At 43.0% G+C, this 13,143-nt stretch overlaps 1 protein-coding gene across 1 annotated transcript in view; it reads left to right on the top strand.

The window, feature by feature from the left end:
• The first annotated feature begins 4,116 nt into the window (after window positions 1–4,116).
• The window catches only part of CD109 (CD109 molecule), a 65,570-nt gene continuing 56,543 nt past the window's right edge, over window positions 4,117–13,143 (top strand). Inside the window, exons 1-2 of the mRNA XM_056488134.1 lie at window positions 4,117–4,307; window positions 5,165–5,325. Of these exons, the coding sequence (XP_056344109.1) occupies window positions 4,237–4,307; window positions 5,165–5,325 (232 nt within the window). The 5' untranslated portion in view covers window positions 4,117–4,236. The remainder of the gene's footprint in view (window positions 4,308–5,164; window positions 5,326–13,143) is intronic.

Below are 13,143 nucleotides of genomic sequence, written 5' to 3' on the forward strand. Positions count from 1 at the left end.
TTATGCTGGAAGAGGCTGTAGTGGTCTTCTGATTCAAATTTCCACATAACGTTCCACATAATCTGAAATTCTTCAGATTTCCCCGAATTTGCCTCATTTCATGGAAACATATTGTTTGTACCACAATCTGGAATGCCTACTGAATCCAATTGAATATCAGACCATCCAAGTTCACTGTCTAATGCTAAAAGCAGACATATTGGCCATTCTAGTATTCACTGCTGTAATTTTTGTGGAGATTTCCCCCAATATTTTAAGTACTGTAGTGCTTAGGGATTTAAATTTACCACAACAGTAGTTTTTTTACATGTGATATTAGAGAAAAGCAGACTTGCTGTGCATGTGTTTTCAGCCAATCTTCATACAATTACTAGAGCTTGCTAGGTGCTGAGGTCCTTCTAATTAACTAAGGCAGAAGTTGCTTGCTGGACTCGTTAAGAAACCATTCTATTTTTTTGTATTTACTTAAAAACATGTTTATTTAGAGTATACTTAGGCTGCAACTCAGAGGTGAGATTTCTGCTGGTACTGATACATTTAGTCGGACTAGACTTAAACTAAGTTACAGAAACAGGTGAACAGTATAGTTGTTAACACAGCCAGTGCTCTAGATAACCTTTGCAGCCTTTACTGCCTCTGTCTGACAGACACCATGAAGGATTAGCAGCATAAGGTTTGTGGGTAGCAGCAAAGGTGGTAAAAGTGGAATTCTCATAATGATGATATTTCACAGATGGGTGTACAACTTGGGCAATGCTTTTTTAACTCCAAAATGTGAACACTGAACAGAGAGGGAACTAGATTCTCTGGCTGGCATGCTGAACACAAGAGCAATCTGTTTTACCTCCCAAATTGTGTCTCCACTGTATCCACTTGACCGGCGTGGAGCTGTTGAAGATTATTAAATCCTTTCATACTAGATTATACTCCTTCAGATTTATTCCTAATATACAGAAGTGAGGTCCAAATTGAAATTTCCATTGCATGGTGATCTTCTGCACAAATTAGTCTTTCAGATGTTTGTCAGAAACAGACATTTGAAACATACTTAGGCCTGAGAGGCTGGCAAATGGTTGTTTTTATAGCCTTGAATGTGTAAACCAACTAAGGTCTTTTGTTTAGTTAAAACACAGATGCCTTAGCAGCTAATTAGTACTAATGTGATCTGTTCCTTCTGCTTGTTCTGGATGGATGTTAGCTGAGAATGTTGTGTACTCTATAACAGAAGCCAGTGGGTATGCAAAAGCTTTTTATAACTAAGTGCCCCCCTAAGTTTAAATTTGACCAGTTTAGCACAAACTGAAGCACTGCTTGTTTTTGTTTGAGTTACCAGTCTATCCAGTAAATCCAACAGTGACACGTAATTGCATAACAAAACCCTAGTGTAGACAACTGTCAGTGGAAATGAGCAGATCAACAGAGTGCTGGGGAATGTGACAGTCCTCCAACTGGTAGGGTTGTGTGATCAGTTATGCTTACCTGAAACCCAAGTCAAGTCCAACAGAACAAATTAGCACTTAGTGAGCATGAATGGGATGCCAGTTTAGCTCAATTCTCTCTAACTGTGCTAATTTTCCAATTATTTATGACCATTTTTATTCATTGTGTGCAGAGAAATGTTCAGAGTAGACTTTAGATACATGCTATAGTTATAGGCAGTCACTGGCTATAGGGCTGAAAGTTTCCTCAGTTTCTTATCTGCCCATGCTCTATAGTTCCTTATCTACATACTTTCTGATACTCACTTCTGGGGCTGAGGGGCTGTGCTGCAAACAGGGCCACTGAAATGAGCTGCAAGAACTGTAAACCTTTCTCCAGAAAGCACTGTATTGCACAGGCTGTAAAATAAAGTTTGGAGGGCTGTGTATTGCAGAGCTCAGAGGTACTGAATGGAGAATGGGGAGGGAGCCATCACACAGCAAAACCACTCCTTGTTCAGGTACAGTAGTTAGTGTTTGGGCACCAAAGAAGGACCACATTTGATAAAAGAATGTAGGATTTGAAGTGGTGTTTCAGGGAAACCAGAGCTTATATTACAATGAAAACTAGCAGCTGCAGAGCACTTTTGAAAATCAAGACCTTGTTTGGATGCTGGTAAGACATGACTCTTGAAATTATGTCTGAAAGGGCTAATATGTGTTTAAGTTTTCTGCTAACTGGGAACTTACTGAATCCTTACATAGCACACTTGATTTTTAAATGTTTAACCATGAAAATCTTTTACATGTACCTACAGTGTAGTATATCCTGTTTAGAAATGAAATGATGAAAACATCTCTGAGTGCATGGATACATGTGTAAAAAATGGAGCTGGTATGTTGTTATAGAATGGAATGTAACCATTTCTGGTCCTCCATTTCTTAGCTGTTCTAAATCTATTCAGGACAGAAAGAGCCTTAGTATGACAGTCCAGTTATTCTCTTATTTTCTGATGTAGAATCCCTTTATTGGCATTTTTGTAGAAGACATCAAATACATATAGCAAAGTATCTTAAACTAGCAAGCCCCAGGAGAAAAAAGGGAAGGTGGGAGTCTACAATACTGTTGTATAACTGGGCAAAATCTGTGTCATTTACAAGCATTTTCACTAATGAACTTTTAGGCTACATTCACACTAATGAATTAAATAGTGCCAGCAAACATTCTTGGGACTGGAAATTGATTGTCTCTACCCTCAAGTTGACCTTGGCATGATTTTGCCCTGGCTATGGTGTTCTCTTGAACAATTTGTGGTGCAGTTTGGGGATTAGCATGGACCATACTTGATAGGAAGTTGGGATGTGACCACTTTGTTTTGGAGATTGAGGGAGCTGATAAGTATTGGTAGGTGTGGTGGAGTGCCAGTTTGGCTCAGTGCCAGGGAATGGAGACATGTATACGATGTGCAGCTTTACCATCTGAGGCTGCGGTTCTTGGGATGCTACGTGTAAGCTCTTCTTCCCAATCTCCAAGAAAAGGAGTGCAGTGACTGTTCATCTTCCCTGGCTGTTTCTCACATGTAACAAGGAGTTACTAAAATCCACAGCAAACAGCAAACATCTCCATCTCCATCTCTTGCCTTATCTTCCCAAACTTATGCACCTTTTGGAAGTGAGGAGCTGCAAGGTGAAGACTTTGCAAGAGACAGTTGGTTGCTGCACTATCACCCCTTCCCTAGTCGTAGCACCCTCTCTTCTGTCACCACAAAGACTACTGCTCCAAAAAGAATCAGCAGAGGTATGAAAACCTAGAAAAGCAAATGTGAAAGATGTGAAAAGACTGCATGACTGCCTGGCATACAATTGGAGCACAGTGTTTATGCACATTACTGTTCATACCTGATTTTCATAAGAACAGAGCGTGATGCTTCTGTTTAGGACTATAATTGACTGCATTTGGCTGTGTACCACAATGCACAGGATGCCACTCCAGCAGTTCTGAAGAGGGACACATCAAGAAATGGGAGTACTTTCTAAATTTATTAAACTCGTCCTGCAATGAAAGAATTTGGACAAATCAAACATTAGGTGTGTCTAGTCTACACAGTTAAAATGGACATGCTAAAGGAGCAGAATCTTACCCAAGCTGCTTCACTGCACTTTTTGAACTCTGAAAGTCGGTTAAGATTTATAAGTAGGTATGACCTTATTTTGCAAATATTGGGCACAGAGGACAGTCCAGCCAGAGCTGCATTACTATGCGGTTCACATTTAAGTAGCTACGCGGCTCCTTGAATTTCTGCCAGCATCCTTCTTCCTGTTCAAACCCAGAACCGTTCCCGACTCGCCTCCGAGCCCGAGCCCCGGGCCAGCGCGCCTCTGCGGGCTCTCCAGGTCTCTCCAAGGCGATCAGAGGGGCAGCTCTCCACAGCAGACTGCCGCTCTGCTCGGAGCCGCAGGCAGAAAACAATGCCCTCAGTGCTGCTTCTGTACGGTGCTGGGTTCTGAGAATCCCACCCGCTCCCCAGCTGCACCGTGGCCAGGATGCGGGAGCGGTGGCTGCGGGGGGGTGAGGCACAGCCGCGGGTATCTCCGCGCAGACAGATGTGCGCTGCCGCCGGGCCGCCCACCGGGCCCGGGAACGCCCCGCGGGCGCTCCTGCGGCTGCCGCCGGCGGAGCGCGCCTGGCGCTGGGGCAGCGGCCGCCTCTCCCTTCCCTCCCCCGCTCGCCAAGGCGCCTCCCGCCCGGCCACAGCCCCGGCCCCGGCCCCGGCCCTGCGCACAGCGGCGGGCTCGCCGGCAGCGCGCACGGAGAGCCATGGCGCGGTCCCGCGGCGATGTCCGCTTCTTCCTCCTCCTCCTCCTCCTCTGCAGCTCCGCGGCTGCGGGGTACGTGGGGCTGGGACAGGTGGGGGTGCGGGGCACCTCATCTTCCTTCCCTCCCGCCGGCTCGGGGGCTGCGGGGCAGCAGCGCTTCCCGGGGCTCCCTCCCGGCAGCCGGTCCCGGGAGCGGGCAGGCAGCGCTTCCCGGGGCTCCTGCCCGGCAGCCGGTCCCGGGAGCGGCAGAGCAGCGCTGCCCGAAGCTCCTGCCCGGCAGCCGGTCCCGGGAGCGGGCAGGCAGCGCTTCCCGGGGCTCCTGCCCGGCAGCCGGTCCCGGGAGCGGCAGAGCAGCGCTGCCCGAAGCTCCTGCCCGGCAGCCGGTCCCAGAGCGGGCAGAGCAGCGCTGCCCGAAGCTCCTGCCCGGCAGCCGGTCCCGGGAGCGGCAGAGCAGCGCTTCCCGGGGCTCCTGCCCGGCAGCCGGTCCCGGGAGCGGCAGAGCAGCGCTGCCCGGGGCTCCTGCCCGGCAGCCGGTCCCGGGAGCGGCAGAGCAGCGCTTCCCGGGGCTCCTGCCCGGCAGCCGGTCCCGGGAGCGGCAGAGCAGCGCTTCCCGAAGCTCCTGCCCGGCAGCCGGTCCCGGGAGCGGCAGAGCAGCGCTTCCCGGGGCTCCTGCCCGGCAGCCGGTCCCAGAGCGGGCAGAGCAGCGCTTCCCGGGGCTCCTGCCCGGCAGCCGGTCCCGGGAGCGGCAGAGCAGCGCTGCCCGCACACCGCCCTGCGCACCCGCTGCAGCCGCGGGCTGAGCATCACCTCCAGCCTCCACAGAGGAGAGCAACAGAAGAGCTTGGCAACATGGGTCCTATGTCTTTATGTGGTCGCGGTTACTTTTTTGTTTGAGAGTTTTTCACTCTTTGCCTGTTTGGATTTTCCAGACCTACGTTCCTTGTGGCAGCTCCCTGGAACATCAGGCCTGGAGCAAACTTGACTGTTGGGGTAGCTCTGCTGCCGGACAGCCCAGCACAGGTCGCCGTAAAGGGGGAAGTGATCAGAGATAACGAGACTGTCTTGAGCAGGGAAATGGTCTTTGAGAAAGGTAAGAAAAAGAATAGACTTGGTTTGGAAGTATTTCAGTTTGCCTTCTCACAGAAACATTTTGTTCCTCCCGAAATAACACAGCTTCTACATGGTACTAAAATAGGAAATTTATTTTACTGAGTAGGAGCACTGTGGGAAAATAGTCTTGTACACTGCTGGCTCTGTTTGGAGTTGGGCAGCTGAGCTGGATGTGAGTGATTGCATGGGTGTGCAGACTGTCTGTAAACTCTGAAAATAATCAAGTAATAGCAAAGTGTGATGGATGTGGGATTTCTGAGAAACCAGGAAGTACTCTGGTCCGTGTAGTGGGGCCACTGTAGAAATAGAGGAAGAGTTGCCCACTGGTAGCTTGTTAAGGTGCAAAGTGGAAGCATGTAGGAGAACCGAAGGAGTGGAACAAACAGGGTAATTCAGCAACTGGAGCTGCTTCTTCATGCTCTGAGAAAGTAGTGACCTGAGGACCATGAGAAAGTGAAGGTGACTGACAGATGCTTGGAAGCTCTGTGCAATTGAAGAAACAAGAAATTTAAGGACCAGGAACTGAATTGTGGAGGGGTTGGGGATTGAAGATAAGTAAACATGAGAAGAGACTGATGTGATCTATGCCACCAGGCAGGTGTAGTGGATGTGGTGGGAGTTCTGAAGACCTGTGATATCCTGACCAATGTTCCTTTTCAGAAAGGTCACCTGGCAACAGAAGCATAGAAATATCCTACCTTAGATTTGTCCTCATGAGAGAGAATATATTTTTGTATGGATTGTCCAGCATTCACATTGCTCTTAATATGAGGCAATATAAATGACATCTGAACTCTAGCTTTTTATTTGTTAAAAGTAGAGAGTCTGAGGGCAGCATGAGGTACTAAAAAATCTACCTACTATAATACTCTTTCTCTACTGCTGGTGTAATTTTTCTGTTAATGTCTTACAGTAAAGGATGCCTTAATTGGAAGCATCACACCATTTCAAAGCCTTCACTGCCTGTAGTGAAGATTGAGGCTTTGAGTATGGTGGAGTGCATTTAAGCAGATAAAAAAAAAATTGATATAGAACTGAAACAAACCTAAACCAACCAGCTTTTGTTGTTTTCTTTTGAAAGCCAAAGTTTTAAAAAGAAAATAGATTGTCTTCTTTTCTTCCTCTAACTATATTGGCTTTTATTTCCTGCTTCTGTTCTGCTTTAACATAGAGTTCAGTGAGACTGCATGAGTTTCAACCTGTCTGTTTTTTTCCTTCTCAACATTAAAAGCCAGACAGGCAACTGGTAATTCCAAGCTTGTGAAAATATGTGGCTGTCTCTATCTTCTAAGCACACAGAATAGTGCTGGACACTGGGAGCTGCTGAAGTCAGAGTGAATGGTGGGCTATCAGGAACAGATATGGCACTGTAGCACACTGGATACAGTGAGGAAAAAGGACAAATGCTGTAGTGAATTACTAACTTCTAATATTTTCCAATCTTTTAAATATGTCTTTAAATTTTCTATGCCTTTTTTTACATGATAGGTGAAACAAAAAAACAAAACAAAAAGGTGGTGACCATACTGTGTATTTCTTTCTGCAAAATTCTTAACAATCAATTTTTTTTCTAGTCAGGTTATATAATTGGTTATTCATTTGTTTTCTGTGAACAAATATGTAAGCAAAACTGTTTAGGGCCAGGAGTAAGGGAACTGCCCTGTAAAAGAGGATGTAGTCTTTACATGTATGCAAAGGTGTTACAAGTGTGGATCAGTTCTGACTCAAAGAGAAAGCAAGTTGTCAGAGAGAAGCAAATGCAGCTTGTCAGAATAAGAACATAAATATTTTAAATTTTCATTGAATAACAGAACAATCTTAAGATAAAATATGAAGTGGTATTGTTATTGCTGAGCTTAGTCTGTGACTGAAGGAGGACTGGAGATTTTATCAAACCAGCTGTTGCAGTTGAAGGATAAACCCAAGCATATCTCCAGGCACACAAAAACTTCTTTAAATTACATAATTGTTGCATATATTAGTGCCCAGAAAATGCTGATTTATCTGTCACTGAATACCTACCTTGGTTAGACTGCACATTCAGTGGCACTGTTGCCTAAGCTGGCTCAATTATGCTCTGTAGTTTTCCTTGCATGCAAAAGCAGGGGATTAACTGCTCTGAGAAACTGATCTGACTGAAAAATAAAGTTTTTATTTTGTTTGAATGTTTTTTTAGGCAGACAGGTCCCTTAGTTCAGTGTGCAAACACTTTGTACTGATGGAGCTGTGTTGGAAATTGAATGCTGGAGACATAGGACAGACTGAGAACACAGGTTTTATTAGGGGTGTTGAATCTGACAAGCCAAGTTCATTCAAGTACCTCAGTGTAAAAGGTATTACATACTTGTCTGTCAAATGCTTCTGCAGTTGTCTTAAATTAATGATTCAGCCTGGTTCTCTAGCAGCAGCTCAATATAATTCATATAGTGGTCTAAATTTTTTGAGTTAGCTCTATGAGAGGACTGCATTGTATTAGAGGCATGGGTTTTTTTAGTTTCTATAATATAATTCTTGCTTTTATAAGAACTAGAATGTTTACACTGTGATGGTTGGTAAAACATTTACTATTCTAGTATTATTGGAAGTGGAATTATGATATCTGGGTAATTCTTTGGCATTTGTCTGTTAGAGAAACACTTTAGCAGGGGAGGTTCATGCCCATCATTATTGTGCTTTTTATATAAGTAAGAGAAAATAAATATTAGAAAGTGGCTAGTGGGTATTTGGAGTGAAGGAGAAAATGTGCATGCACATGTATTTAAAGATATTTTGAGCTTGGCACAATATTCCAGAATCTAAATGTACTACATAGGAAGGGACATTGTTTAGGACCAATATTTTGGTGCAGAAATCAAGTTAATTACATTTAATAGAGTGAAAAAAACCCCTTAAATGTTTTCAAGAAGGAGGTTGCTGCTACAGGTAGACTTTGTGTGAGCAAGCACAACCCAAAAATACAGAATGCGTCACCAGGAGAGAATAGGTTTCCATTGCCTAGAGCAGATGCCAGGAAAGCACAAAGCATGAACTAAAGGTGCTTTTGTGCACTGTACCAAGCCTTGACACACTTTCTGTGGAGATGCAGTATCAGAAAGATCCTCACCCTGATTGAAAATGGCAGCAGAAGGTAACAATGGCTTGTGTGCAATTGGAGCTGTTGGGTTTTCTGTGTTAACAGCAGCAAAAAAGAAATTATGGGAATAACAGATGGACAAGTAACATTCCCTGCACAACAACTTGATCTTTAGTGATTGCAGTGAAGGGTGACTCTTGCCATGCACATTTGTCCAGTCATTGCTAATACAGATGTAGTATGAAGTGGCAGAAGGTGTTTTCTTACAGGATTTGCTACCCAGACATTGATGTTTGTGTTAGTGTATGAGAAATCTTATACCTTAATTGTGAGAGGTTCTGAAAAGTGTTTTCCGTGTTGGTGCTAGATTGTTTTGGAAAGAATAAGTGGCATATAAATTGGGAAAAATAATTGGTTTTCAGAAAAGAAAATTGGAAAAAATAATTGGTTTTCAATGTGTAATGAGATGTCATCATTTGCCCAACAGCATGAATGTTTTTAATTCTAAAGAATATGATTAATTAGTTAAAGCTTTTGCTATATAAGATACAACATAATATATTTAAGGCAAGGTGAGTGAGAATTATGTGAACTTACTGAAGAATTTGGTTTACAGTAACATGCATAAATTATTTTAAATTACATGAAAAAATTATAGTAAATTGCTTGTACATGTTAATTAATTTATGCTGCTTTTCTGTGTTTCTAGAGAGGAGTACACTTACTTGTTAACAGAGGTTACTGAGTTACAGCGTGGTAAATTCTCAGCTAGGATTTATGAAGCATGATGGTTTGTGAGAATGTTTGTCAAGCTCAGACATGTAATGATCCTCCATGGAGACAATGGAAAATCTCTTTTTACCAGAAGGTGTGTTTTACATACTTAATAATATGATTCTGACCACATCAGTATGAGAAGCAGTGAGAAACACTAGGAATAGTAAGTTGCAAAGTAACACCTAAGTGGGAGTGAATGGCCTAAGACTGTCAGTCCCTGTTATTAGCCTTGAGTTGTCTCTGTACCTTATGTCAGGGAAAAATGACTGAGTTATTGGTGATTATGCTGTCTGTGCTGAAAATCTGTGGGGTGTAGGGTTTTGCTGGCAGTTTAGTGGAACATCTGCTTTCTACCTAATTTTTTGTCAATGCCTAAAAAGCCGAACAGTGAGAAAGCAGGAGTTGCAGAAGTGATTTTGTATCCATAACCTCTGCATCCAAAAGTATGTGCAGCTGTGCCTTATGAAAAATAAGTTATTAGTCAGCACAGGCACATAACCTGTGCAAAATCAGAATGAAGGATACGTTTTTGGGAAGGAGATGTTGGGGCTGGACCCAGAGACAACTGAGCTGGTAGACAAGAAGGCACTGTCTTATGGGATTTCATATTGCTGAAGTACATAAAAGAAAAAAACAAACCCAAGAACCTGAAAGAAGAGAACAAAATCCAGTAGGTTTCTGTGCCTGTTGTTGAATCCATCCTGCTAACAGACTCATTAAGTTTGCAGAAAAATGCAACTAGCAATCCCATCCTGTACTTGAGCTTTATTTTATTTTTTGGATGCTGTTTGAGATTTGAGGGAAAGAGTAATTCTGTGACTCAGGGTTACGTGTTTGTACATGAGGTTTTTCTGGCCACCATGTTCTTCGTCGATATCCAGCCAAGAAGGGTGTGGCAGGCTGAGCACTACAGGCTGTTTCACAGTACCTTCAGAAGGATGGGATAAAACAGAAATGCAGACAGGAGGGCAACTCCACAGAAAAGGGAATATTGCATGTCCCAGTGTGCAGTTCCCTGTTGCCACTGTGAACTGGAGGGGCTTTGCAGTTTTTAGGAAAGGGAGGAGAGAGAAGAGCAAACTATAGTTTATAGGCTGTGAATTAGGGAAAAAAGTGATGACAATAAACAGGAATTGGTAGGTAACATGCTATCAGAAACAGGAAGGGAAGAAAAGGGCAAAAATTCCTGAGGGATTCACACTAAAAGTATAAGTACACTTTAGCAGAGCAGAGAGGTAAGAAATGAAGTAACTAAATACGATATAAATTGGCCAAAAAAAACAACAGAAAGAGGGAAAACAGTATGTAGAAGCTGTGAGATCATGTTACAAACAGACTTAAAGAGGTATCATGGGTAAGGAAGGACAAAACTGGTATGGCCAAACCATCAGTAGCTAAGAATGGGAAGGATAATAATAATTATCCTATCCTATAATAATAAGGCAGGGTTTTTAAAGAAAGCTAGGAAAGGATGTGGCTTGCTACTCTGATGATTAATAATGCTGAAAGGCAGTAAGTGTTCAGTCTTCACTAAGAAGATCAACTAAGTGTTGTGGAAAAGACTCAAGAATTAAGGTAACAAAATAGTACATTGGTCAAGTAGATGTTTAGGCTTGATAAAATTGCCTGTAGAATATTTAGGGAATTGACTGAAATAATTTAAAATCTGCTAGTGAAGTTTTGAGAGTGTGAGTGAAGAAGTTGTTCTGGAAGATTGAAAACTTGCCAAGAAAATGTGTAGTACTATGGGTTGACAAGGGTTGTAGGTGGAGAAGAAGCAGGATTTTGTTATATTTTTATTTTACTTAGGCTTTTGATAGTTTGGTATGGCACTCTGACCAGCCAGCTGGGGAAGCAGGGACAGCATGAAATTCTTATATATGGATGAAAAATAGTGTTCATGAAGTTAAGTCTAAGTGGTTCACTCTCAAACTGGAAATGGGTTGCCCTGAAACTGTATTGTTCAATATGATTGACATGGATGAAAAAGGAAGAATGTTTATTAGATTAGTGAAGGAGTGGTAAGGACACTGGGAGAAAGGATTAGGTTTTGAACACGTTTTGGCAATACCAGAAATGATTAAGGCAGAAACTTGAGTGTGATTCACTAGAACTCTGGAGCTAGTGCATAGTTCTGCTGTAGCTGATGAATAAAAGAACATGTGCTTATGGGGTGGGGAACAAGGTGATGCAGCCCTGCAGAGAAAGGGACGTGTGTATGGGGGGAAGGTGATGGTTTAAAGGTAACAGAAAGTGTAGGCTTGTTATTAACACTGTGGTGCTCAAGAAAGAAGGTGAACATTGTACTCAGAGGTATACACAGAAGTTTTTTCTGTAAGCTATGAGAAAGTATTCTAGTAATCTTCACAGCCTAATTAGGCATCTTGGGGAATGCTGTGCTTGATTTTTGGCACTCATCATGGAGCCTGTGAACCAACTGGAGCAATGCCAGGGAGAGCAGAGAGAAGGATCTGAGATCTCTCAGGAGACAAGTTCAAACCTGACAGAAGAAGATGAGCCTTCATATGAGATGAAAATAAATTGTGGAGCTCCGTGTCCCAGTTGTTGTGAATGGAAAACATGATTGCACAAATTTACAAGAGAAAAGTCTGTGAAGGATTGGCTCAGTAAAAAGACACACAGATTACATTGGCTGAGAAGAGTACCCAGGGAGGGGTCACTGTGTACCTGTTAGCTTTTTATGCTTTTCACATGTCTGTCCTTGGCCATTGCTGCAGGTGGGGTCTTAGGCCAAACAGACTTTGGTTTGACCATGGGAGTCTCTTCTGGAAAGCATCAGAGGAGAGATGGGAGGAGTTGGTGTGAAGTATCAGGAGAAGTGTGCTATTCACCTGCTATGTACTATTAAGTACATTAAAAGTAGCTTTAAAGAGAAAAGGGTGGGAGCTAACAGTAGATGGGTCAAAGGTGATGTCCTTAGGGGTGTCTGGTTAGAAGGAAATACAAGCTGAAGTACTGAGTTACAGAAATATCTGTGGAGGCAGGAGGCAGTTGGGAAATTCATGAGTTTCCAGTCATGCAGGGGTGACTTCTCTTTTCATGAGACCCTTGTGATTGTCAGCACTGGCAGTGTTGCTGGTTTCCATGCTGTGCTATCCATGACTAGCTGTTTGTGAAGGCAGAGTTGAGGTCCTGTCAGCAGAGATTGCATAGCAAGTGTCAAGAGATGATGCTGGTTCAACTAGATTCACTGCAGTCCCAATAACTATGTGCATAGAAAATTTGGTTACAGTGACAGACAACTTCTTCAGCTTCTTGGAGATATAGCTGTGAGGTCCAGGTGCTTATTTTGTATGGTTAGGGGTTTATATTTATTTACTTTATTTACTGATGAAGGAAGTCTCTGGTACTATTTTTGTATATTCAAATAATTTTATTGCCTCAGAAAAGTTTTGTCTCTTTGTCATCTCAAACTTTGAATGTGTTCCAGCAAATGGAAGAAAGCCAATATGAGAAGAAACCTCCTTTTACTCCCTCTAAGCAGAAATTTCAATAGATTCTGAATGCATTGTTTGCAGTGAATGAGTTTGAGAGGTGACTTGACTTTTGAAGTTTTTCTCCAGTCACAGCAATTGATGTGATGAGGGTGGTGTTAATACTGCCAAATATCTGGCATGTACAGGCTTTTGTCCTAATGTGATTTTCCTGTGTTTTAGGTTGGAATAAAAACTGCAGCTGCTTTAAATTACCTCGATAGTGGCTGTGTTTATTTCATGGATAGTGATGGTGACCAGTAGTGCCTTGAAAGCAGAATGTGAAGATGTGTGTGAGTTTGTGTGTTTGTACATAGTCACCGAGGGCATGAAGTGTATTTCACATTTAGTTGTGTAAAAGGCTTGAGTCTGAGATTATTCTGAATTTTCTGTATAGTTTCACAGACTGGATCTGATATGAAGAAAGTTTCCTGTGTAGTTTTCAAAAATTGCT

Source organism: Oenanthe melanoleuca, chromosome 3, assembly GCF_029582105.1.
Source record: "Oenanthe melanoleuca isolate GR-GAL-2019-014 chromosome 3, OMel1.0, whole genome shotgun sequence".
In the NCBI taxonomy this organism is placed as follows: Eukaryota; Metazoa; Chordata; class Aves; order Passeriformes; family Muscicapidae; genus Oenanthe; species Oenanthe melanoleuca.